We start from the raw sequence: 24,295 nt of genomic DNA on the forward strand, positions 1-24,295 counted from the left end.
ACATTTTGACTGGCTATGAGCCTTTGCAGGAACTGGTGCCCATTACAAAAAGATGCTTTCTGACCATGTTAGAGAGCAGCAATAATCTTTGTGCTTGGACACAAATTCATAGACGGTAATTAGGCAATTCGACAAGCATATAATTTCCATTAACCAAAGCAGTAGTTTTTCCACTAAGGCCTATGACACCACTCCCATCCCAGCTACAGTTCATTGTCTTGCAGTACCAAACGTTGGGGCTCCTCATGTGGAGAAGTCCTTAAATCTAATTGGAAATTGTTTGTACCCTCAAACAATTATGCCATTATTACACCAGCAATCATATCTTGGCATGCTGATAACATCAAAAGGCTATCTGTAGTTGAGAAGAAATGTTGGTGACTATTCCCTAGCAGCCTGCATAGCATATTCTGTCTTCTACAATTTACAGATACCAGCCAGCAAAAAAGAGCTTCCAGCTTCCCCAGCTTAATTTCTCCGTGTCCTGCAACCACAGCATATGGTGTGGCATCTTTGTCAATGATGTCTTCCTGTTTAGTTCTTCTATGAGACCAGTCTTGGTGACAATATATAATGTAGCAGAACTCAGAAGCAAGCTGGACATAAAATTCATGGAGGTGCAGCACACTTGTGGCATTAAAATTTTTCATTTAGCAACCTTGTCTCTGGGACTGCATTTTCCCATCTGTGCAGGGCATCGTATGTGTTTACACACCTTAGGTTTTACATTTCTAGGCACAGGGTATTAGGTTTTTCTCACTCACCTAGTCAGCCATGAATGGGATACCTGATTTTAGCTCTCTAGAATCTATACTTTGGCATCAGATGGAAATGATGTGCTTAATCCTGTAGGATCTTGAGCCCCCAGAGAAGGGAGATGCTAACGGGGTGAGGTGGGAATGGATAGTCAGGTGAGGGAGCACCCTCTTGGAGGCAAAGGGGAGAGGGAATGGGATAAGGAATCATGCAGGCAAATGAATGGAACTAGAAAATATCCTGAGTGAGGTAACTCAGACCCAAAAGGACATGCGTGGTATGTTCTCACTAATAAGTGGATATTAGCCAAAAGGGGGAAAAATCCAAGTAGAGAATACCCAAGATACAGTCCACAGAACTCAGAAACAATTACCTACAACTTTCCTGCTTCCTCACTGGAGCCGCAACCATTCTTCATGACCTTCCCTACTTATACATCATTAGACATCAACAAAGTCTTCTGAGTATTTTCATACCTCAAGGCAGCTAGATCTGATATGATAGCAAAGGGGAACAGGTAAAATGATAAAATGCCTTTTCCTGCTACAGTTGAGTCTGAAAGACTACATGCTGGTACTATAACAGGTCTTTGTTTCTCCATTGACCACACCTGGCTGCCAAAGTGTACTTGGATGAGTGAACAATCACTACCTGTAGGAGAGAAACATATACAAGCTACTCTGGGGGAAATAGTTGCACAACCTTATGCCAAATTAAATCCTTTTCACAACTCTATTCTCATGTCTATCCACTGATAGCCATTGCTGAAAAACACAACCTTTTCTGGCATCCACCAAAGCCAACATATTCTGCACATTAATACGGGGAATGATCCATCCACAATTCAATGTCTAGAGTGGCTTCCATGTATAAAATCCCCTACCTCTGTAGCAACTGCCACAATTGGAGTAACCGCTATCTGTTTGGTGAACTGTTGTTCCCTGATAAAACACCAATGGCAACCCCAAAAGAAATTCTATTCAAGTCCAGTTTGCTGTACCACTGAGTTCACTGAGCTTACTTCCCACAGCAGGGGTCAGGGTTTATGTACGGGCATGTAAACAAGCTCTAAACAGCTGTATTAGCAAGAAGTCAAATTCTAGCATGGGTGAAAAGCCTCACAAATGAAGTCACACTCTCCTATATATTCTATCTTACTCTGAGACCAAGTGCACCTAAGTAGGGTTGTGTGTACCTGGGCAGAAACGGGGTGGGAAGTGGCTAGAATATCAGGTGAGTGTCTGATCACAATAACCCTTTTCTGTAAGGGAATTTTAATAGGATAATCTCATATCTCATGAAAATATTCATGCTTAATTTGAATTTAATATGTTCACAGTCATGCCATGTCTTAGAGGTCAATGCACCATGACAATCCCTAAATATATCTGGAGGTTCCTTTGGTCTCTCTATTTAGGGCTCATCAAATTATACATAGGACACAAATGAAGAAGCAGGTTACAAATTTTGATTCGATTCTGGTGGATTAATATGCACTCTCAAGTAGGCAGAACAAAAATTCAATTTATATACATAATCTCACATTTTTTGCAATAAGGGAAAATTTTTGTTCTGGAGAACTGAGTTAAGGACCTCTTGCACATACATACAGGGAAGCTATATTTGAGACCCATGTACAGAAGGAGCTAAGAACAAAGTCAATAGGGCTTATTTGAAGAAGTGTGCATTATAGGACACAGGATATGACAACAATGTATACACATGGTATCAGGACACTAAAATATTAGAGCACACATCCAGAGAAACCACTTTTTAAAGAAAGCATCAGCCTTCCATAATAATAGTGAAAGTGACTTGGAATTTTATAATCAAATCTTGCAGCATGAAGATTTAGATAGGCAAAGAAATGCTGTCTTGGTTCTTGGGTTTCTGGGTTTTTCAGTTCTTGGTATGCCTACAACCCACTCTAAGTTAATGAATAGAGCAAATGATCATTTTACGTATCAACTTAACTTTGAGTACATCCGTCACAATTTATATGAACCTTAGGAAACCATTGCAAAGGCTAGAAAGATGGTTTAGCAGTTAAGAGGACTGACTGATCTTCCAGAGGTCTTCAATTCGCAGCAACCACATGGTGACTCACCATTTGTTTTTTTTTTTTTTTGTATAAGTAATTATTTATTTCAGTTTATAATCTCAGGCCACAGTCTATCAATGAGGAAAATCATTATAGAAACAATCAGGGTATGAATCTGGAAGCAAGAATAGAAGCAGAGGCCATAGACGAGTACCTTTTACTGGCTTGCTTCCCCTCACTTGTTCAGCCAGTTTTCTCATTGTATCCAGTATTGTGACTCACCATTTGTAATGGGATCCAATGCCCACTTATGCTGTGTTTGAAGACAGCTACAGTGTACTGTATATATATGTATATATACATATTACATATATTATATATATACATAATAAAGAAAGAAAAGAAACTATTGAAATTAATGTGGGGAAGAAATATACCACTCCAAAGATTGCCTAATTTAGGAGAAGAGTAATTGATTTGGAAAACACTTGATGATTTTTTTCTCAAAGAGAAAAAGTAAGCCATTAAAAGAAAGGACTGGAGAACAATCGTGATTTGGAATAATTTGTTGTTATATTGTCCTTTACTAGAACATTTGTGTTTTATTTTCATATAAATTTTTATTTTTAAAAATAAGTGACATCTGAAAAGATAAACCATATTTATAGATTGAAACACCAAATACTTTAAAGATGACAGTTCTACCCATACTGATATGCACACGTAATATAGCCTCCACCAAACTCCAAAGGCCTTATTTTTCCTTTTTAAAATCGATTAGTCAATTTTAACCCACTGGGTCCTATCATGCCCATATGCACATGGCTGTAAGGGCATCCACTGGGACATGGAAAATCTACCAGTGGCTGTACCCCTATGTGGTCAATATCTCCTCTGTGGAGGGGCATCTTGGGAGCTCTTTCCGATTTCATGATGCAGTTCGGAACTGTCTTGATCTTGTGCGAATGTTGGGCAGGTAAACATGGTGCTTTGATTTCACAAGAACACTACACGTATCGGATCCAGATAAAGGCATTTCACATTCTCTCACTCTTCCATTCTTTCCAACCCCTCTTCCAAGATGTTCACAAGGAAGTTAATTATATGTCCCGTCCCAAATCTTACTGAACACTGTCATTTTTCTTATCACTTTGAGCAGTAATGGATAGTACTTCCTAAACTTCTTTTCCAAGGTAATTTCTTTTTGGAGAAAAAAAAAACTTTCCCTAAATTCTCATGCTGTATCAAAATGCCTAAACTAGCTAAAACACTTTAGGAAAAGACTTTATTTTTAAGAAATGATGTGAGAAGTTTTTATATCATATGCAAAAGCATCTCGGAAACTGAAAACTGATGTATTCCATAAAGAGGTGTAGAAACCTTGAGAGTAAAGCTTTATTCACTTGAAATTAGTGCTCTCCAAAATAAATGATATTGCTCAGAGGTATACAAGAAATTTCACTGAGAAGCATAAGAAAAAAGAAATAAGTGCATTTATCTTTAGCAATCTTGGAAAACTTACAGACCATGGCTGTATACATTGACGCAAATGCATCCACTTAGCCCTTAGACCCCAGAGATCTTTTGATGAAGGGGCAATTTTGGAAGGCTTTAAACTGATTAGAAATAATTATAGTTGATCTGTGCCAAATTAGTCAAATATATGGATGTATCATCTAGTTTTTTTTAAAAAAATCTAAATCACTAACTACTAAATGGACAACCACCTTGAGATTTGTACAAAAATCTATGGACAGTATAATTCTTGTAATGCAAATCAAACAAATGGGAAAATGACATAGACGACACATTTGCTATTCATAGCACACCTCATCATCCTGCACATCACTATGAAAACAAAATGCTGATTGAATCTAATCTATCAAGGAGCTGGCTAAAATCATTAAAGCCACTGAGACGATGAAAACACAGAATTAATATTCACTCCGTGTAATGATGTATAGTTAATAAAAAAAGTTCAGGTACTAGAAACAAAAACAAACAAAAGAGGTAGCGGGAGAACCTGCATATATAGCAGCATACTAGAGGGCTGGAATAATAACAATGCGTAATCTGCTTTGTCATGTGTTTACTCTGAGCCAGGTATTATGCTAAGCATTTTGCATTCATTATCTTTTTTTTCAAATCCTTATGGAGAAAAGTTCTCTGTAGGACTCTTGGCGCCATGGTGAAGGAGAATTCTGGAAAATGTGCAGCCAGTGAGGCGTAGCTAAAATTTCCATCTATTCCTCGGCAGTTAAATGTAGTAATGTGATTGATTCTTGTGCTAGGCTGAATGAGGGTTCTCGTAGTTGTGAATACCCTAAACTGTGTAACCTATGAATTTTAATTTATAAGAAAAAAGAAACCTTGCAAATGAACACAATTAAGGATCTTCAGATGGAGGGATTACCCTCAACTATCCAGGTGGTTAACTAATGTTCTTTTAAGAGGGAGGCAGAGGTGTATTTAATCACTGAAGAAGGTAATGTAATAAGGAGAAGCAGAGAGAGCTATGAAGATGCAATATCGGTGGCTTTAAGGTTGGATTAAAGTCTGATAGGTCAAGGAATGAATTAATTTTCTCCTAGTGCCTCAAAATAGGATACAATGCTGCCTGTATTTTCATATCTTCACAGTAAATCTACTCTGGATTTATGATATCCAGGGATGTTAGGAAATATTTTTTGTTGTTTTCATCAGACTTTGTGACAACATGCTATATCAGCCACAAGAAACCAATAGAGACCCTACAAAAGAGCAGGGATATCGGCAAGGTTACAGAGCTATTTGCACATTTCCAAGTATTTTGAATTTATATGCAATTTTTCGACAAGGCATTTTATGAGTGCACTGACACAAAGATGAACATAATCTTGACTTAATTTACTATGTCCATAATTACTGTCCTTTCTGTTTTGTTTGAGATTTTGTGTTCATATGTGTGCAGGTGCATGTTTGTACATGTGGAGAACAGAGGTCACCCCAGTAACCTGCCATTCTTCAGGAGCTGTCCTACATGTTTATTGAAATAGGATCTCTCACTGACTGGAGTCTGCCAAACAAGCTAGGCTGGCTGAGTCATGAGCCTCAGGGATTGTCCTGTTTCCATTTGTCTCTACCTCACCCTTGTCAGTTTCCCTAGTACTAGGATTACAAGGGGACCCACCATACCTGGCTTTCTTTTTGCATGGATTCTAGGCCTTCATGTTTGCAGAACAGTTACTTTATCTGCTAAGATCCTACTAAGATATCTCTGTCATCCTCCTTTTTGTGTTTTATTACATGTATTGATTGACTGATTAAAGGGGTATATGTGCTGTATTGCATATGTGGAAATTAGAGAACTTCCTCTCCTTCACCATTTCAGTCTTTAAGATTAAACTCAGGTTATCAGGATTAGGCTCGGTGGCAAGTTGGACTTGTTGAAATCTATTGGGCCACCTCCCCCCCTCCCTTGCAGTTTTAAAATAAGTTGAAACACTTTACATAAGCGCCGTAGTAGTCTACTTTCTGTTGCTGTGATTAAAACACCTTGACCTGCTTTCTTCTACCATCCAGGACCAACTGCCCAGGGGTAGGTAGCACCATCCACGGTGAGAGTTGATGGGTACATTTTCTCAACTAAGGATCCTTCTTCTCAGATAATTATCAGCTTGTGTCAAGTTGATTAAAAAAAAACAATCAAAAACTAACCAATACAATTGATCCATTGTCATTTGACGAATACACCACTATAAAACAATAAACTTTCCTTTTGTGTTTGTCCCAAAGATGTCATGTTTATACTAATATCACAATATAAGTCATACTTTAAAAGTTCCAGTCTTTAAAAATTTCAGTGCTTTCAAAGTGCACAATCTCTCGCTCCTGAGAGACACAGCCAGAATACAGCAAATACAGAGGCGAATGTCAGCAGCAAACCTCTGAACTGAGAATAGGACCCCCGTTGAAGGAATCAGAGAAAGAACTGGAAGAGCTTGAAGGGGCTCGAGACCTTATATGTACAACAATGCCAAGCCACCAGAGCTTCCAGGGACTAAGCCACTACCCAAAGACTATACATGGACTGACCCTGGACTCTGACCTCATAGGTAGCAATGAATATCCTAGTAAGAGCACCAGTGGAAGGGGAAGCCCTGGGTCCTGCTAAGAATGAACCCCCAGTGAACTAGACTGTCAGGGGAGGGCAGCAATGGGGGAGGGGGTGGGGAGGGAACACCTATATAAGGAAGGGGGAGGAAGGGGGATGTTTTTATTCGAAACCGGAAAGGAATAACACTCAAATGTATATAAGAAATATTCAAGCTAATAAAAATAAATAAATAAATAAATAAAAAAAAAAGAAAAAAAAACAAAAACAAAAAAAACAAAACAAAGTGCACAATCTCACATTGGTTTTTCAAGTAAAGTAAAAGTGTTGTTTCAGGGACTCTGATGTCTCCTTAAAAGTTTAATTAAGTCTCTCAACTGTGAACTCCTATAGAATGAAAAATATTTTCAAATATTTTGCTCCAATTAGGGGAATAAACAACACAGTCATGATTATGTCAAATCAAAACTATTTCCAACAGTATAAATAATTCAGTGTCCAGTATCTGGGATTCATGCATAGTGTCATTGGCTTAGGCAACTCCATTGCTCTGGTTCTCCCTTTCATTGTATGCACAGAATGACTCAGGCTCAGGCTGGCTCCGTGCCATAGTTGCTGCTGTTAATTGTGGCCACTCCAGAGTCCTGCTTGGATCTCCACAAGCTGCATCATCACCAATAGCTCCTTGCACTTTCTTTAGTGATTCTGACCATGCCACATGGTGCCGACTATCAGTTGTTCTCCATGGCCCCTTTAAATGGAGTAGCTCTCATTAAGCCTAAACCAGTACTATGTGAGAGACCCGTATGCATTGTCAAATTCAGCTGCCAGCATGAAATGGAGCAGTGACCTCCTTTGGACCACACCTTCTGTATGCTGACCCTGGGAAAATTCTGTCTGAAAATTCCAACCAAACAACGCTGATCTCCTGTTAATCACTGCTAATTGACTTTTCAAGTAAAGTAAAAGTTTCAGTGACTCTGGTCTCTTAATTAAAGCTTTAGCCCCACTGACTAGAATTACAGATTCTTAATTTAAAGTATATGAGCAGCCTTGACAGAATCTTTAGGACTTTACTCTTAAACTCATCAGCCAGTCCTCCATCATCCAGACTACTCTCAACGTTATCTTCCAAGTTCCCATAATAGTTCATTAAGCTCTGAGAACTAATGGATTTTTCCAGCCTAAAGTTCTAAACACTTCCACATCCTCCCCTGAAACAGCATAATCAGATCTGTCAAAGAAATACCTCCCTCCTGACACCAATCTCTATATTGGTTTGTGTTCTATTGGGTGATAAAATACCATGACTAATAGACACTTGGATAGGAAAATGCTTAATTCAGGACACTTTATCATGAAAAAAAAATATGGCAGGAATTCAAGGCAGAAATCAAGAAGCAGGAACTAAAGCAGAAGCTATGAAAAAAAATACTGCTTATTTTTCTTCACAGGACTTGTTCTACCTATCCTTTAATATCACTCAGGACTACCTGCCAAAGAGTGGTACCACTCACAGTGGCCCTCCCATGTCAGCCATTAATCAATAAATGTCTCCATAGAGTTGTCTAAAGGCAATCTTATAGAGGTAGTTTCTTCTTTTTATTTAATTATTAACTTGAGTATTTCTTATTTACATTTTGAGTGTTATTCCCTTTCCAGGTTTCTGGGCCAACTCTCCCTAACCCCTCCCCCTCCCCTTCTATATGGGTGTTCTCCTCCCCATCCTCCTTCCATTACCGCCCTCCCCCCAACAATCACGTTCACTGGGGGTTCAGTCTTAGCAGGACCAAGGGCTTCCCCTTACACTGGTGATCTTACTAGGATATTCATTGCTACCTATGAGGTCAGAGTCCAGGGTCAGTCCATGTATAGTCTTTAGGTAGTGGCTTAGTCCCTGGAAGCTCTGGTTGCTTGGCATTGTTGTACATATGGGGTCTTGAGCCCCTTCAAGCTCTTCCAGTTCTTTCTTTGATTCCTTCAACGGGGTCCCGCTCTCAGGTCAGTGGTTTGCTGCTGGCATTCGCCTCTGTATTTGCTGTATTCTGGCTGTGTCTCTCAGGAGAGATCTACATCCAATTCCTGTCTGCCTGCACTTCTTTGCTTCATCCATCTTGTCTAATGGGGTGGCTGTATATGTATGGGCCACATGTGTGGCAGGCTCTGAATGGGTGTTCCTTCTGTGTCTGTTTTAATCTTTGCCTCTCTATTCCCTGCCAAGGGTATTCTTGTTCCCCCTTTTAAAGAAGGAGTGAAGCATGCACATTTTGATCATCCGTCTTGAGTTTCATGTGTTCTAGGCATCTAGGGTAATTCAAGCATTTGGGCTAATAGCCACTTATCAATGACTGCATACCATGTGTGTTTTTCTGTGATTGGGTTACCTCACTCAGGATGATATTTTTTAGTTCCATCAATTTGCCTATGAATTTCATAAAAGCATTGTTTTTGATAGCTGAGTAATATTCCATTGTGTAGATGTACCACATTTTCTGTATCCCTTCCTCTATTGAAGGGCATCTGGGTTCTTTCCAGGTTCTGGCTATTATAAATAAGGCTGCTATGAACATAGTGGAGCACGTGTCTTTTTTATATGTTGGGGCATCTTTTGGGTATATGCCCAAGAGAGGTATAGCTGGATCCTCAGACAGTTCAATGTCCAATTTTCTGAGGAACCTCCAGACTGATTTCCAGAATAGTTGTACCAGTCTGCAATCCCACCAACAATGGAGGAGTGTTCCTCTTTTTCCACATCCTCGCCAGCATTTTCTGTCATCTGAGTTTTTGATCTTAGCCATTCTCACTGGTGTGAGGTGAAATCTCAGGGTTGTTTTGATTTGCATTTCCCTGATGACTAAAGATGTTGAACATTTCTTTAGGTGTTTCTCAGCCATTCGGCATTCCTCAGCTGTGAATGCTTTGTTTAGCTCTGAACCCCATTTTTTAATAGGGTTATTTGTCTCCCTGCTGTCTAACTTCTTGAGTTCTTTGTATATTTTGGATATAAGCCCTCTATCTGTTGTAGGATTGGTAAAGATCTTTTCCCAATCTGTTGGTTGCCGTTTTGTCCTAACTACAGTGTCCTTTGCCTTACAGAAGCTTTGCAGTTTTATGAGATCCCATTTGTCTAGTCTTGATCTTAGAGCATAAGCCATTGGTGTTTTGTTCAGGAAATTTTTTCCAGTGCCCATGTGTTCGAGATGCTACCCTAGTTTTCCTTCTATTAGTTTGAGTGTATCTGGTTTGATGTGGAGGTCCTTGATCCACTTGGACTTAAGCTTTGTACAGGGTGATAAGCATGGATCGATCTGCATTCTTCTACATGTTGACCTCCAGTTGAACCAGCACCATTTGCTGAAAATGCTATGTTTTTTTCATTTGATGGTTTTGGCTCCTTTGTCAAAAATCAAGTGCCCATAGGTGTGTGGGTTCATTTCTGGGTCTTCAATTGTGTTCCACTGTTCTATCTGCCTGTCTCTGTACCAATACCATACAGTTTTTATCACTATTGCTCTGTAATACTGCTTGAGTTCAGGGATAGTGATTCCCCCTGAAGTCCTTTTATTGTTGAGGAGAGTTTTAGCTATCCTGGGTTTTTTGTTATTCCAGATGAATTTGCAAATTGTTCTGTTTAACTCTCTGAAGTATTGGACATTGAATCTGTAGATCACTTTTGGTTAAATGGAAAATTTTTTACTCTATTAATCCTGCCAATCCATGAGCATGGGAGATCTTTCCATCTTCTGAGATCTTCAATTTCTTTCTTCAGAGGCTTGAAGCTCTTATCATACAGATCTTTCACTTGCTTGGTTAAAGTCATGCTGAACTATTTTATGTTATTTGGGACTATTATTAAGGGTGTTGTTTTCCTAATCTTTTTCTGGACTTGTTTCGCTCTTGTGTAGAGGAAGGCTACTGATTTATTTGAATTCATTTTATACCCAGGCACTTTGCTGAAGTTGTTTAACAGGTTTAGTAGTTCTCTGGTGGAACTTTTGGAATCACTTAAATATACTATCATATCATTTGCAATAGTGATATTTTGACTTCTTCCTTTCCAATCTGTATCCCTTTGATTTCCTTTTGTTGTCTGCTTGCTCTGGCTAGAATTTTCAAGAACTATATTGAATAAGTAGGGAGAGAGTGGCCAGCCTTGTCTAGTCCCTAATTTTAGTGGGATTGTGTCAAGTTTCTCTCCAGTTAGTTTAATGTTAGCAACTGGTTTGCTGTATATGGCTTTTACTATGTTAGGTATGGGCCTTGAATTCCTGTTCTTTCCAGGACTTTTATCCTGAAGGGGTGTTGAATTTTGTCAAATGCTTTCTCAGCCTCTAATGAAATCATCATGTGGTTTTTATCTTTCAGTTTTTTTATATAGTGGATTACGTTGATGGTTTTCCCTATATTAAACAATCCCTGCATCTCTGGGGTGAAGCCTACTTAATCATGGTGGATGATTGTTTTGATGGGCTCTTGGATTCGGTTTGCAAGAATTTTTTTTTTTACTGAGTATTTTTGCATTGATATTCATAATGGAAATTGGTCTGAAGTTCTCTTTCTTTGTTGGGTCTTTGTGTGGTTTAGGTATAAGAGTAATTGTGGCTTCATAGAAGGAATTCTGTAGTGCTCCATCTGTTTCAATTTTGTGGAATAGTTTGGATAGTATTGGTATGAGGTCTTCTATGAAGGTCTGATAGAATTTTGCACTGAACCCATCTGGACCTGGGCTCTTTTTGGTTGTGAGACTTTTAATGACTTCTTCTATTTCCTTAGGAGTTAAGGGGTTGTTTAAGTGGTTTGTCTATTCCTGCTTTAACTTTGGTACCTGGAATCTGTCTAGGAAATGGTCCATTTGCTCCAGATTTTCAAGTTTTATTGAATATAAGCTTTTGTAGTATGATCTGATGATTTTTTGAATTTCCTCTGAATCTGTAGTTATGTCTCCCTTTTCATTTCTGATTTTGTTAATTTGAACACACTCTCTGTGTCCTCTGGTCAGTTTGACTAAGGGTTTATCTATCTTGTTGATTTTCTCAAAGAAACAGGTTTTGGTTCTGTTGATTCTTTGTATAGTCCTTTTTGTTTCTACCTGGCTGATTTCGGCTCTGAGTTTAAATATTTCCTGCCTTCTACTCCTCCTGGGTGTATTTGCTTCTTTTTGTTCTAGAGCTTTTAGGTGTGCTGTCAAGCTGGTGACATATGCTCTTTCCTGATTCTTTCTGCAGGCACTCAGAGCTACGAGTTTTCATAGAGGTAGTTTTTTAATTGAGGCTCCTTGTTCCTAAATGACTGTAAGGTTGACAAAGAAACTCACCAGCACAGTTACTATTTACCTGCTAACACATTATATTGTTACTTAAATGAAAAAAAAAACCCTTATATTGTCTTAAATTTAAAAAGAAGTTATAAAACAGTCAAATATGCCCTAAGAAATGTATAGCATGCTAGGTTCTAATGGATCCAAAAAAGAATTCAAGATAAAGATATCTTTAACAAAAAACAATTAACTGACATGCCTCACTCAGAGAAAAGGTCTCAGAATAGAGAACTCTAAAACCCTATAATATCACAAAATCAACAAACTAGCAACAGTGGCTATAACCACCTTTTCTAAAACCGTGGACACTAACCAAAAAGCTAAATAAACTAGATAAAGCAATAATTAAGAAAAAATTTGGTAGTGTGAGAATAGAAAAAAAATTTTTAATTGAATTTAATTGAATTACATTGATTTTTTCAGCTCAATTTTGGTCTTTCAGACAACAGCTTATATTCTAGAGAGAAGTACCACAAGGGGAATAATGGGCATTTTTTAAATGGATTTATTTTGATTACTGTGATACCTTTCTAGTGGGAAAGCTGATACACACAGACACACACACACACACAGAGAAAGAGAGACAGAGAGACAGAGAGAGAGAGAGAGAGAGAAAGAAAGAAAGAAATAGAACACAAACCTGATATCTGCTAATGTCTGACTGACTGCCCTGTTCTGGGCAAACAGGAAATAACAGCTAGAAAGAGTTAATACAACCAAACAGCCATACTACATATTGAAGGCATGTCCTAATAAATACACGGGCCATTAACCTAATATAGGAAAGCCTTTATTTAATATACACAAAGAGAATATAAATTTTATGAAACTAGTCAGGAAAATAATTGCTGACAACTGAAATGGAGCCCATAAACACACAGCCTGAACACTTGGTACCCAGTTGCCCTCACTATTTTTAGAGGTTATAAAGGCTTAAACCCTCACTGGAGTAAGGGTTTCTCTCAACTCGTTCTCGAGGGTATATGATCCTTAGTAGTTTCTGGCTCCATTTTCTTTTTTTTTTTTTTTTTTTTTTTTATGCTGTAATGTGAACAACCTCTGACCTTCTGCCATTGAGTGAGCTGCCCCTATTCACCCTCAGACCCCATCAAAATGGACTGAATCCTTAAAGTCATGGAAGAAATAAATAATTATCCCTTTAAATGTTTTTTTTTCTGTTAAGTGTTTGATTACAAAAAATGGCAAAGTAATACCTAAATAAAGAATAAAAACTATACTAAATATGGATAACAACTAAAACAAGGGATAAAATCTGATGGCCAGAATTGCCTATTTTAATATTCAAAAGTCCCAGGATTTGATAAAAATATATAACATGCAAAAATATGAAAGATACAGCCAATATATTGTGAGCAAAAGTAAATTAATAGGAAATTTCCTCCTAGGACATACATATTGAAATAACTAGACAAGGTCTTTAAGTAATTTATGCTCAAAGAGCCAAAGGAAATCTTGTGGAACGATTTAAAAGAAGCCAAGAAATTGAAGCATAAAAACAAACCAATAAGAAACTTTGCAGTTGAAAATACAACTTTCTCCTAAAATCCCTTACTGAATTCAGTAGCAGACTTGAGTAGGCAGAGAGAGTTGGCTAACATAGGTCATTTGAAAATCAGGAGCTCTCTGTACTCAAATCCCGTGGGGGAGAGAGCTGGACCCTCAAAGTGCAGACACTCCTGAGAACTCAGAGGAAACTATTCTCTGCCCACATTCCCTACACAGAGGAAATCGCCTAGTGCCATCTGTGTCCCCTGGGCACAGGGACCTAAGAGCAGTAAGAGGCAGGACCTTTCCGGTTGCTGACTGCGCCAAGAGCAGTTAAGGTCAGTTGCCAGGAGTGCCTACACACCTGAGAGCAGAGCTCTCTCTTCCCAGATCCGGCTGAAAGAAAACAGGTTCACAGGAGTGCTGACACACAGGCCTACAGGAGGGCCAAGCCACTGTCAGAGACAGCAAGACAAGCAAACACCAGAGACAACCTGATGGCGAGAGGGAAGCAACAGAAACCAAGACTACTTGGTATCATCAGAGCCCAGTTCTCCCACCAAAGCAAATACTGGATATCCAAACACACTGGAAAAGCAAGATTTGCATTTAAAATTACATTTGATGATGATGATGATGATGATGAACATAAATATTTATGAAGGACATAAGTAACGCCCTTGAAATACAGGACAATACAAGTAAACAAGTAGAAGCCCTTAAAGAGGAAACACAAAAATCCCTTAAAGAATTACAGGAAAACACAACCAAACAGATGAAGGAATTGAACAAAACTATCCAGGATTTAAAAATGGCAATAGAAACAATAAAGAAAGCACAAAGGGAGACAACCCTGGAGATAGAAAACCTAGAGAAGAGATCAGGAGTCATAGATGCAAGCATTACCAACAGAATACAAGAGGTAGGAGAAAGAATCTCAGGGGCAGAAGATACCATAGAAAACATTCACACAACCATCAAAGAAAATGTAAAAAGCAAAAAATTCCTAGCCCAAAACATCCAGGAAATCCAGGACACAATGAGAAGATCAAATCTAAGAATAATAGGTATAGAAGAGAGTGAAGACTCCCAACTTAAAGGGCCAGTAAATATCTTCAACAAAAATTTCCCTAACCTAAAGAAACATACAGGAAGCTTACAGAACTTCAAGTAGATTGGAATAGAAAAGAAATTCCTCCCACCACATAAGAATAAAAAAACAAAAAAAACAAAAAAAAAAAAAAAACCAAATGCAGAAAACAAAGAAAGAACATTAAAAGCAGTAAGAGGTGATTTCCTCCTGGGTCAGGAATGTGGTTGGAAAGTAGTTGTCTCCTCTGAGTTCTCAGAAGTGCCCACACTTCTGAGGGTCCAGCTTTCTCCCCCATGGGATTTGGGTGAGGGGAGCTATGCTACCAGTTCAGCTCAGTTCTGGGTGCATGCTGGTACATACATTTGTAAAAGAAACATTACTAAAGTTTAAATTACACATCGAATTCTGAAGGGTTATGGATCCTGTGTCTGTTCCACCACAGGGCTTGGCTGTCCAAATTTAAAAATTTAAAAATTCAATTCATACTCAAGTAATAGACATCAAAATTCCTAGGAATAAACTTAACCAAAGAATAGAAAACTTGTACACTGAAACTATAAAGTATTTTTGGAACAAATAAAAACAGACACGAAATGGAATTTTATCCTAGGCTCTTGGGGAAGAAAAAAATTATATTGATGAGATGATATTATTCTTTCTATCAATTTGTATACTCATTACAATTCTTTTTTTTTTTTTGATACCAAAGAATTTATTGTAAATGTCATGGCAAATACATTGAGCATCATCATCATTACAAAGGATTAGAAAAGTCCAGGTTGATAGAATGTTTTCCCCACCCCCGCCTTCAGGCTAATGGCTAGTACCAACATTTCAGGTAATGAAATATGTAATGGGATAGCCGACCTTCACATAATTTCAGGACTGTATCTTTATCTTAACTTTAGAAGCAGGTAATCATGGATTCCAGCATCAGTTATTCTCTGTTTTTATCAATTCTGTAATGATCTGTAGAATCTTGTCATTTTCAAGGGACATCTTTGGATTTTCAAGTTTTTTTCTTAAAACAGAATCAATGAGAACTCTTAGCTGCTTAAAAATAACAGCTATCTTTACCGGGGCCTGAAAATAGATCCAGCCATCCACAGACAGAAGCCGCTCTCGGTGCTGGACTTCTATGTTCCCTCCAAAGAGCAGAACTGGGAAAGGCGTTATGAGGGTCGTTTCTCTCAAATAGACTCTGGCATACCTCACCTTCTCCTGGTACAAGAGCCACCCGTAAGTTTGTAGATCGCGGTTTACAGAGGACGGATGCACTTGTGCCTTGCCTTGGGCAGTCTCCACCATGCATGCCAGCTTTTCCGTCCGTCCACTGACTTTGTACACATGTGATCTTCCCCACGCTGTGTACAGTCCGCAGCCAGCACAGCTTTTAAGAAGGGCGTGTCTTGAAAAGAGAGCGCCTGTGGGCCTGTCCTTCCTTCCCAGCTGGTAGAAGATGAAAATCCTGCTGCTCTCACCAACTTCACTAATTCCTGCTTCACATCCTCTAGTGTCAGCAGCGATGTTCTGTTGAGGAAGTTCCTCTGGCAATAGGAGATCTCAGAGCGGAAGCCTCCTTCTTGCTGCGCTTTCTTCCACCCGAGATATGCGTTGTAGATCGTGAGGTGATCCGAATCGGCCACAGCCAAAGATGACTTTGCAAGGTCTGCTTCATCCTTTCGACCAATTGGTGTGATGAAAGGAGATTTCTCCGTCATCACAGCCGCCAGGGTTGCCACTGGTTCAAGACAGCCAAATATGGCTCCGAAAATGAGCATCTTGCCGATTTTGACATTGACAGGCAAAGCGGCAAGGTGCTGGCCCAGCGGAGTCAGTTTGGGCTCACTGGGTTCACAGGCTCCAATTTTCCGGAGTAAATTCATTGCATTGCTGATTACTTGAGGCTGAGGAGGGTCTAAGGCTTTGGAGAGAAAGTCTTCAGGAGAGCCTAGATCACATTTCATAACGTGAAGACATAGCTCCTCCAGAGGCACACGCAGGATTTCAGGTACAGAATACTCCAGAAAACCTTCAAATCTTTCTCTCGTGTACAGCCGGAAGCAGAAGCCGTCCCGGACCCTCCCGGCTCTCCCCTGGCGCTGCAGGGCACTAGCTTTACTGACAAAGGTCTCCACCAAGGAACTCATCTGGCTGCTTTCATGGTACTTATTTTCTTTTGTTCTTCCAGTGTCGATGACAAACACGACATCAGGAATCGTGATCCCCGTCTCTGCGATGTTTGTTGCCAAGACAATCTTTAATCCTAGACAATGAAGGGAAAGTTAGTTTGTGGAAGGAAGTACCCATGTTTGAAAGTGATGTCAAATCGAGTGGCAGAAAAAGTGAAGCATCAGAGAAGGCCTTGACAGAATAGGATCTGCCCAACTCTCACAAGAAGAGAGAGGAAAGGAAAGCGACTTAAGGGGGAGCAGACAGAACAGGAGGAAGGGAGTGCCCTACAGGAATACAGTAGAGTTCATGGAGAGCAGCACAGTAGGGTTGAGAGGAGGAGGAAGGAGGTAGAGGAAGAGGAGATGGAGGAGGAGAACAGGAGGAAGAAGAACAGGGGAGGAGGAAGAGGAGAAGAGGAGGAGGAAGAAGAGGAGGAGGAGGAAGAGGAGGAAGAACAGGAGGAGGAGGAAGAGGAGGAAGAGGAGGAGGAGGAGGAAGAGGAGAAGCACTCATTACAATTCTTATCAAGATTGCAACAACAACCCTTTCCCCCTTTACAAACTAATCCTAAATGGCATAGTGAGTTCTAAGGGACAGGAATGCTACCATGCTCGCATATCTCCATTTCAAAGCCTATAACATCCTATATAAAAAACTATCTTTATAAAAAAAATGGTGTGTTTTAACACTTACAAGCATGCAGACAAATCAGTGGGATAAAAATGGGAATCTAGAAATAACTCACACTTTTATGGTGAATTGATTTAAAGCAGGTACTCCATGACAATTAAAATGGAAATAGTGATCTCTTTAAGGGGATAGATACTGGGGCAAGAAGATATCTATAAGAAAAGAGTGAAGTAGGACTCATAACAAATACAAAAGTCGAAGAACACGCCTTGTGCTAAGACCTGACGGTAGCCCTGCTTTGCCTACTGCATGCCCCATTGGAATTGGAAGGGGACCGTTGTCTCCAGAAGAGCTGGGTATTCTGTGTTACAATTATGGCAGACAAGTTAACAAGAATTGCTCTTGTCAACCCCGATAAATGCAAATCTAAGAAATGTCAACAGGAGTGCAAAAAGAGTTGCCCCGTGGTCCAGATGGAAAAAATATCTATAGAGCTTACCCCCACCCCACACACACCCCAGAGCAAAATAGCATGGATTTCTGAAACTCTTTGTATTGGTTGTGGTATTTGTATTAAGAAATGTCCCTTTGGTGCCTTATCAATTGTCAATTTGCCAAGTAACTTGGAAAAAGAAACAACACATCGCTATTGTACCAATGCCTTCAAGCTTCAGAGGTTGCCTATCCCTAGTCCAGGTGAAGTTTTGGGATTAGTTGGAACTAATGGTATTTGAAAGTCAACTGCACTAAAAGTTTTAGCGGGAAAGTGAAATCCAAACCTTGGAAAATATGATGATCCGCCTGATTGGCAAGAGATTTCCGTGGATCTGAATTACAAAATTACTTCACCAAGATTCTAGAAGATGACCTAAAAGCCATTATCAAACCTTAATATGTAGACCAAATTCCCAAGACCGCAAAGGGGACAATGGGTTCTATTCTGGACCAAAAAGATGAAAGGAAGAACCAGGCAGTCATCTGTCAGCAGCTTGATTTAACTCACCTCAAAGAAGGAAAGATCTTTCAGGAGAGTTGCAGAGATTTGCTTGTGCCGTCGTTTGCACAAAAAGCTGATATTTTTATGTCTGACGAACCTTCTAGTTACCTCCATTTCCAGCAAAGTTTAAAGGCTGTCATTACTAGGCAATCTTTAATAAACCCAGATAAATACATCATTGTGATGATCTAAGTGTACTAGACTATCTGTCTGATTTCATCCGCTGTCTGTATGGTGTGCCAAGTGCTTATGGTGCTGTCACTATGTCTTTTAGTGTGAGAGAAGGCATACCTCTATTTTTGGATGCCTATGTTCCAAAGAGAGCTTGAGGTTCAGGGATACATCACTTGTCTTTAAGGTAACTAAGACAGCAAATGAGGAAGAAGTTAAAAAGATGTGCATGTATAAATATCCCGGGATGAAGAAAAAGATGGGAGAGTTCGAGCTAGCGATTGTAGCTGTAGAGTTACTGACTCTGAAATCATGGTCATGCTGGGGGAAAATGGTACAGGTAAAACCACATTTATCAGAATGCTTGCTGGAAGGCTTAAACCAGATGAAGGAAGAGAAGTACCAGTTCTAAACGTCAGTTCTAAGCCACAGAAAATCAGTCCTAAATCAACAGGAAGTGAGTCCTAAATCAACAGGAAGTGTTCACCACATGAACACTACATGAAAAGATCAGAGATGCTTACACTCATCCACAGTTGGTAACTGATGTAATGAAGCCCCTATAGATTGAAAACATCATTGGCCAAGAGGTACAGACATAGTCTGGTGGTGAACTTCAGCGAGTAGCTTTAGCTCTTTGTTTGGCTGACGACTATTTAATTGATGAACCATCTGCATATTTGGATTCTGAGCAAAGATTAATGGCAGCTTTGACCGTCAAACATTTCATTCTCCATGCAAAGAAGACAGCTTTTGTTGTAGAACATGACTTCATCATGGCCACTTACCTAGCAGATCGCGTCATCATCCGTGTAAGAACACAGTTGCAAACAGTCCTCAGACTATTTTGGCTGGCATGAAGAAATTTTTGTCTCAGCTCGAAATTACATTCAGAAGAGACACCAACAACTATAGACCAAGAATAAATAAGTTCAATTCAATCAAGGACATAGAATAAAAGAAGAGGGGAAACTACTTTTTTCTTGGATGATTAGATTGAATCTGAACTTACAATAAGCCATTTACTCAGTGGGATTTTTATCATATAAAACTTTATTCAGGTTTTATGGCCTCACATACTCTGGAGCTTGAAGTATGATTTTCTTAATGTGACACCGAAAGCCGGTAAATTGTTGTTTAAGAACTATTCTGTTCTTAAGATTAAACCTCTGTGCACACCACACTAACAGGGAGAAATTTCAGATATCAATTACCTCCAGATTATCACGATCTGCGGTGAGATTGTCAATTGTGTATTACATTCATGTACCAGATCCTTCCTGGTGTTGCCCATCTTTGAAGTCTTTGATAAAATCGGTACTTACCTGCTTGCTAAGTGTACCAGTCTAATGGAACTGCCCTCTCCTAAAAGCCAGTCACAAACTTACTGCTGCAGTCTGATCATAAGCCAGGGCTGCATTTGCTGCTTGGTTCAGTCTGCGCACTGTGGTTTCTATCAGTGTGTGCTTCTGAGGAACAGTGTCTGCTACAAACACCATTGTTGAAAGATGTTTATGACCAACTTATGCATTGTTTTTAATGAGTTTTTGGTGCTTTTGAACATTTGTCAAAAATTATTTCAGTACCCTAATTTAACTGTTTTTTTTTTAGCTCTTACATTCTATAAGATCTATAATAACATTCACAGTAATGTTACATATATGTGTGTGTGTGTGTGCGCGTGTGTGTGTGTGTGTGTGTGCGCGTGTGTGTAAAATTACTGATCGAGGTTAGGGAGGAAGCATTTCTGAAACATATTTGCTTCCCGTAAAACTATAGGCTTGGGCTGAGGAGATGGTTCAGTCAGTAAAGTGCAAGCTGCACATTCATGAAGACCGCATGTGAGACTTAGTGGGAATCTCTAATACCAGTCAATGCTGGGCAGTGAAGTCAAGCAGATCCATAAAGCTCACTGGCCGCCCAGCCTAACACAGTCTAACAGTGCCATGTTCAGTAGAAGGTCCTGTCTCAAAAAGCTAAGTGAACAGCAATTGAGGACGACACCTTATATCAAACCTCTGTCCCAACACACTGATGTACACACACACACACACACACACACACACACACACACACACACACACACACACACACACACACACATACACACAAACCCTATAGATAGTCTTTATAGTTGGTGCCTATTATCTGGATTTTAGGGTTTTAGTTTTGTTTTATTTTGAGACAGTGTGTCCTACAGCCCAATGTGGCCTCAAATTAGGTATCTGAGGACAACCTTTGAATTTCTCTGCCCATACCTAGGCTTGGATTACACAGTGCTGAGGATCAAGCCTAAGGCTTGGTGTGTGCTAGGCAAGCACTCTAACAACCGAGCTACATCCCAGCCCTACATGTTTCTAGACTACAGACTCTTCTGATTAGCAACCAAGGACAACATTAAACTGCTTCTGCAGTGAGTGTGGAGAAATAGCAATAGAAATGCATTGTTGTAATGCGTACTCTCATTTGTAGGTTTATGGCAAACTGGAAATATAAGGCATGTGGATTACAATGAACAAGGCAAGCAGAACTCTAAATAATAGAGCTTGATTAATTTGCAAACAATGATAGTTTGTTTTGACTGCAACTCATTAGTCCTTCTAAAAATGAATTGATATAATACATAAATACATCTGTTGTAAAAGAATGCAAATGTGCAGAAGTTTATGGAATAAAACTCTTTCATCCGTTTGAGCTTAAAAAAAAATACAAAAGTCTATCCTAGGTGCAAAAACTTCAGAATTAAAGCGTCCCTAAACAAACAAACCAAAAAAAGACCTATTGAGACCTGTTAGTTAAAATGATTAAATCAATCCTTCAACAAAGATCCATGGAAAGTTCATTCTTTCATACTCAACAAAATTGGTCTAGACAGTTCCAGAAGGTACCATAAATCTGCAAAGAGAGGGAAGCAATGGATAGTCTTCCCTGGTTGTAAAGCCTATGAACCATAGAAATGACCAGATGAGAAGATAATTATACGGTGCAGCAGTGTACTCACAACTTGGTGGCAACCAATAACTGTCTAATTGGATGCACAGCCTGCTCAACGAGAGGGAAATTATACCTGAGATTAGAAAATTTGCCAACTACTTTGGGCTAGTGCGATCGCAGACCTTAGAGGAGAACCTACTACCATCACGTTACTAAACTAGCATAGTTCATATATGTGTGTATAACCGTACACATATACTTTATTACAAAAAGTAAAAAGTAATGAAAAAAATCATATAACAAAACTAACCAGACTAACCCATTACTGCCACCTTACTAAGCCAGTATGATTACTAACTGTGTTCTAAATTCTTGTATACCTCCTAGTTTTCATCAAAGAGCCTTCTCTTTGCAGCACATGGAGACTGTTTCAGAAAGCCACAATTGGTCAAAATGGAGAGAGCAAGTGATCCTGGGATTCCTAGCACTTATAGCTACACACACACACACACACACACACACACACACACACATTACAACTCCTCAAGTTCTACTCAAGGACCAGGGAATATCATGCAAGGACTTCTGACAGAGGGAGAATTACTCTTTCCCATAGAATTTTAAATTAAAAATCAATTAAAAATTAATAATATAGCAATGAATATCCTAGTAAGAGCACCAGTGGAAGGGGAAGCCCTGGGTCCTGCTAATACTGAACCCCCAGTGAACTAGACTGTCGGGGGGAGGGCGGCAATGGGGGGAGGGTGGGGAGGGGAACACCCATAAGGAAGGGGGGGGAGGGAAGGGGATGTTTGCCAAATGTACATAAGAAATACTCAAGTTAATAAAAAAAAAAGAAAAAAGAAAAAAAAAAAAAAAAAAAAAGAAAAGGAATGCTGAGTCAGTGATATCTTTACTTTGCTTTCTGCTTTAGGGGAAGATATATACACTGCATTTGTATTTTTTATTTGACATGAAAAGAATTACTTTATATGGCCAATCTTGCAATGTGTTTAGCAACCACTTTGTGTGGTGTCAGTAAAGACAGTGGTCTAAGAAAAAATGTGCCTGATGAATAACCATGGCTGCCAAAAAAAGCTGAAGTTGATAATATAGTCATTTTATATAAGGTTTTATAATAAAGAAACCACATAATTTTTTATAAAAAAATTAATAATAAATTATAAAATAAATCTGATTTTGAAAATTAAAAAGAAAAGAAGGCAGAGCAGATCATGGAAGAATGTCCCGTGGGTAAAGCGCTGTATTAGGTAGATAAAAGGAGAAAAGATATTTGAGCAAATAATACTGGTAAAAACTTGCTGAGGTTTTAAAAGATATAACTATACAGTTACAAAGCAGAGAAGAGCTAAGGAGGTGGCTCCCTGGGTAAAGTCTTTGTTTTGAAACCACAAGGACCTGAATTTAGATCCCTAGTAATCATATAAAAGCCTAGTATGGAGAGATACGCTTGCAGTCCAAGCTTTGGGAATCTCTGGATCCCTGGTCTATCCAATCCGTGGGGACCATGTTCAGTGAGGGACCATGTCTCAACAAGGAAAGTTGAGAATGATACAGAAAGGGACTCCAAGTTTACCTCTGGCCTCCATGTGCATATATACAACTGAACAATATGTACATGTCTGTGTACACGTGCGTGTGCACATACAGACACACACACACACACACACACACACAAAACACGGACAGACACACGCCTATGGAGAAGACAGAGTAGAATGAGTTATCAAAGAAAGAAAATAGAGAATAACCATGTTTAGAGAAGGGTTAGGTGTGGTTGCTGCTGCACAGGACTGCTTACATGTAGTTAGCATCTTTTAGGGATGGAGGGAGATTATACCAAGTAAGGAAAGGAATGTACATTTAGATATTTAGTGAGCAGAGTTGTAAACAGAGATAACTGCCTTTCAAATATCCATGTCCCACCTTCCATTTGGACAAATACACTGTTGGCAAACAATGGCTTATGAATGGTTTGTGTTTCTCAGAATGACTTAAGTTTGGATGGATGTTGTGATTGTTATTGAAGGGATTTGTACTACAACTGAGTCAAAGAGATAAAGAGGCAGACATCCCAGTCCATCATCATTTTTTCTCAGTTTGTCAGCTTCATGAAGGATATTCCAGAGTGAAAGGGTACAAAACAGGCAGTTATAAGACAGAAAAGAGGCTGGACCTCTGAGTTACTATGTACTGAACATACATAAGCCTCTTCACATCTTAATGACATAAAAGAAACTGGCTGTTTAGCCAAAGTAAGGAGAGAAATACTCTGATTTCCTTTCTTCCGTTTTGTATAACAGTGTTATAATTGTATAACAAAATGTAGAAGAAACAAAACCTAGGAAATATGGATATGTTAATTGAAAACCCAGGAAATTGATATGTTTGTTGGCATTGTGTGAAATATTTTTCTAGGAGGCAAGTTCTTCTGCGAGCTAGAATGACAGCTTTTCCTGTCTCCCTGGGATGGCATTCTCAGGGAAATTTTAATTCTTTAAGGTTCATAGCTTCAGTAGTCTGACAGACACATGTGTCTCTCTTTATAATTTCTTCTCTCC

At 39.2% G+C, this 24,295-nt stretch overlaps 1 protein-coding gene and 1 pseudogene across 1 annotated transcript; one reads left to right on the top strand and one right to left on the bottom strand.

Moving 5' to 3' along the window:
• Positions 1-15,495: 15,495 nt before the first annotated feature.
• On the bottom strand, positions 15,496-17,606 carry LOC116887997 (ATP-dependent RNA helicase DHX29-like). The gene is given in 3 exon segments (XM_032889423.1): positions 15,496-16,134; positions 16,137-17,072; positions 17,588-17,606. Coding segments are annotated over 3 exon segments (1,350 nt in total). The 3' UTR covers positions 15,496-15,739.
• A 379-nt stretch (positions 17,607-17,985) lies between these two features.
• On the top strand, positions 17,986-19,770 carry LOC116887998 (annotated as a pseudogene).
• The last annotated feature ends 4,525 nt before the right edge of the window (positions 19,771-24,295 follow it).

This window comes from Rattus rattus, chromosome X (genome assembly GCF_011064425.1).
Source record: "Rattus rattus isolate New Zealand chromosome X, Rrattus_CSIRO_v1, whole genome shotgun sequence".
Taxonomy (NCBI): Eukaryota; Metazoa; Chordata; class Mammalia; order Rodentia; family Muridae; genus Rattus; species Rattus rattus.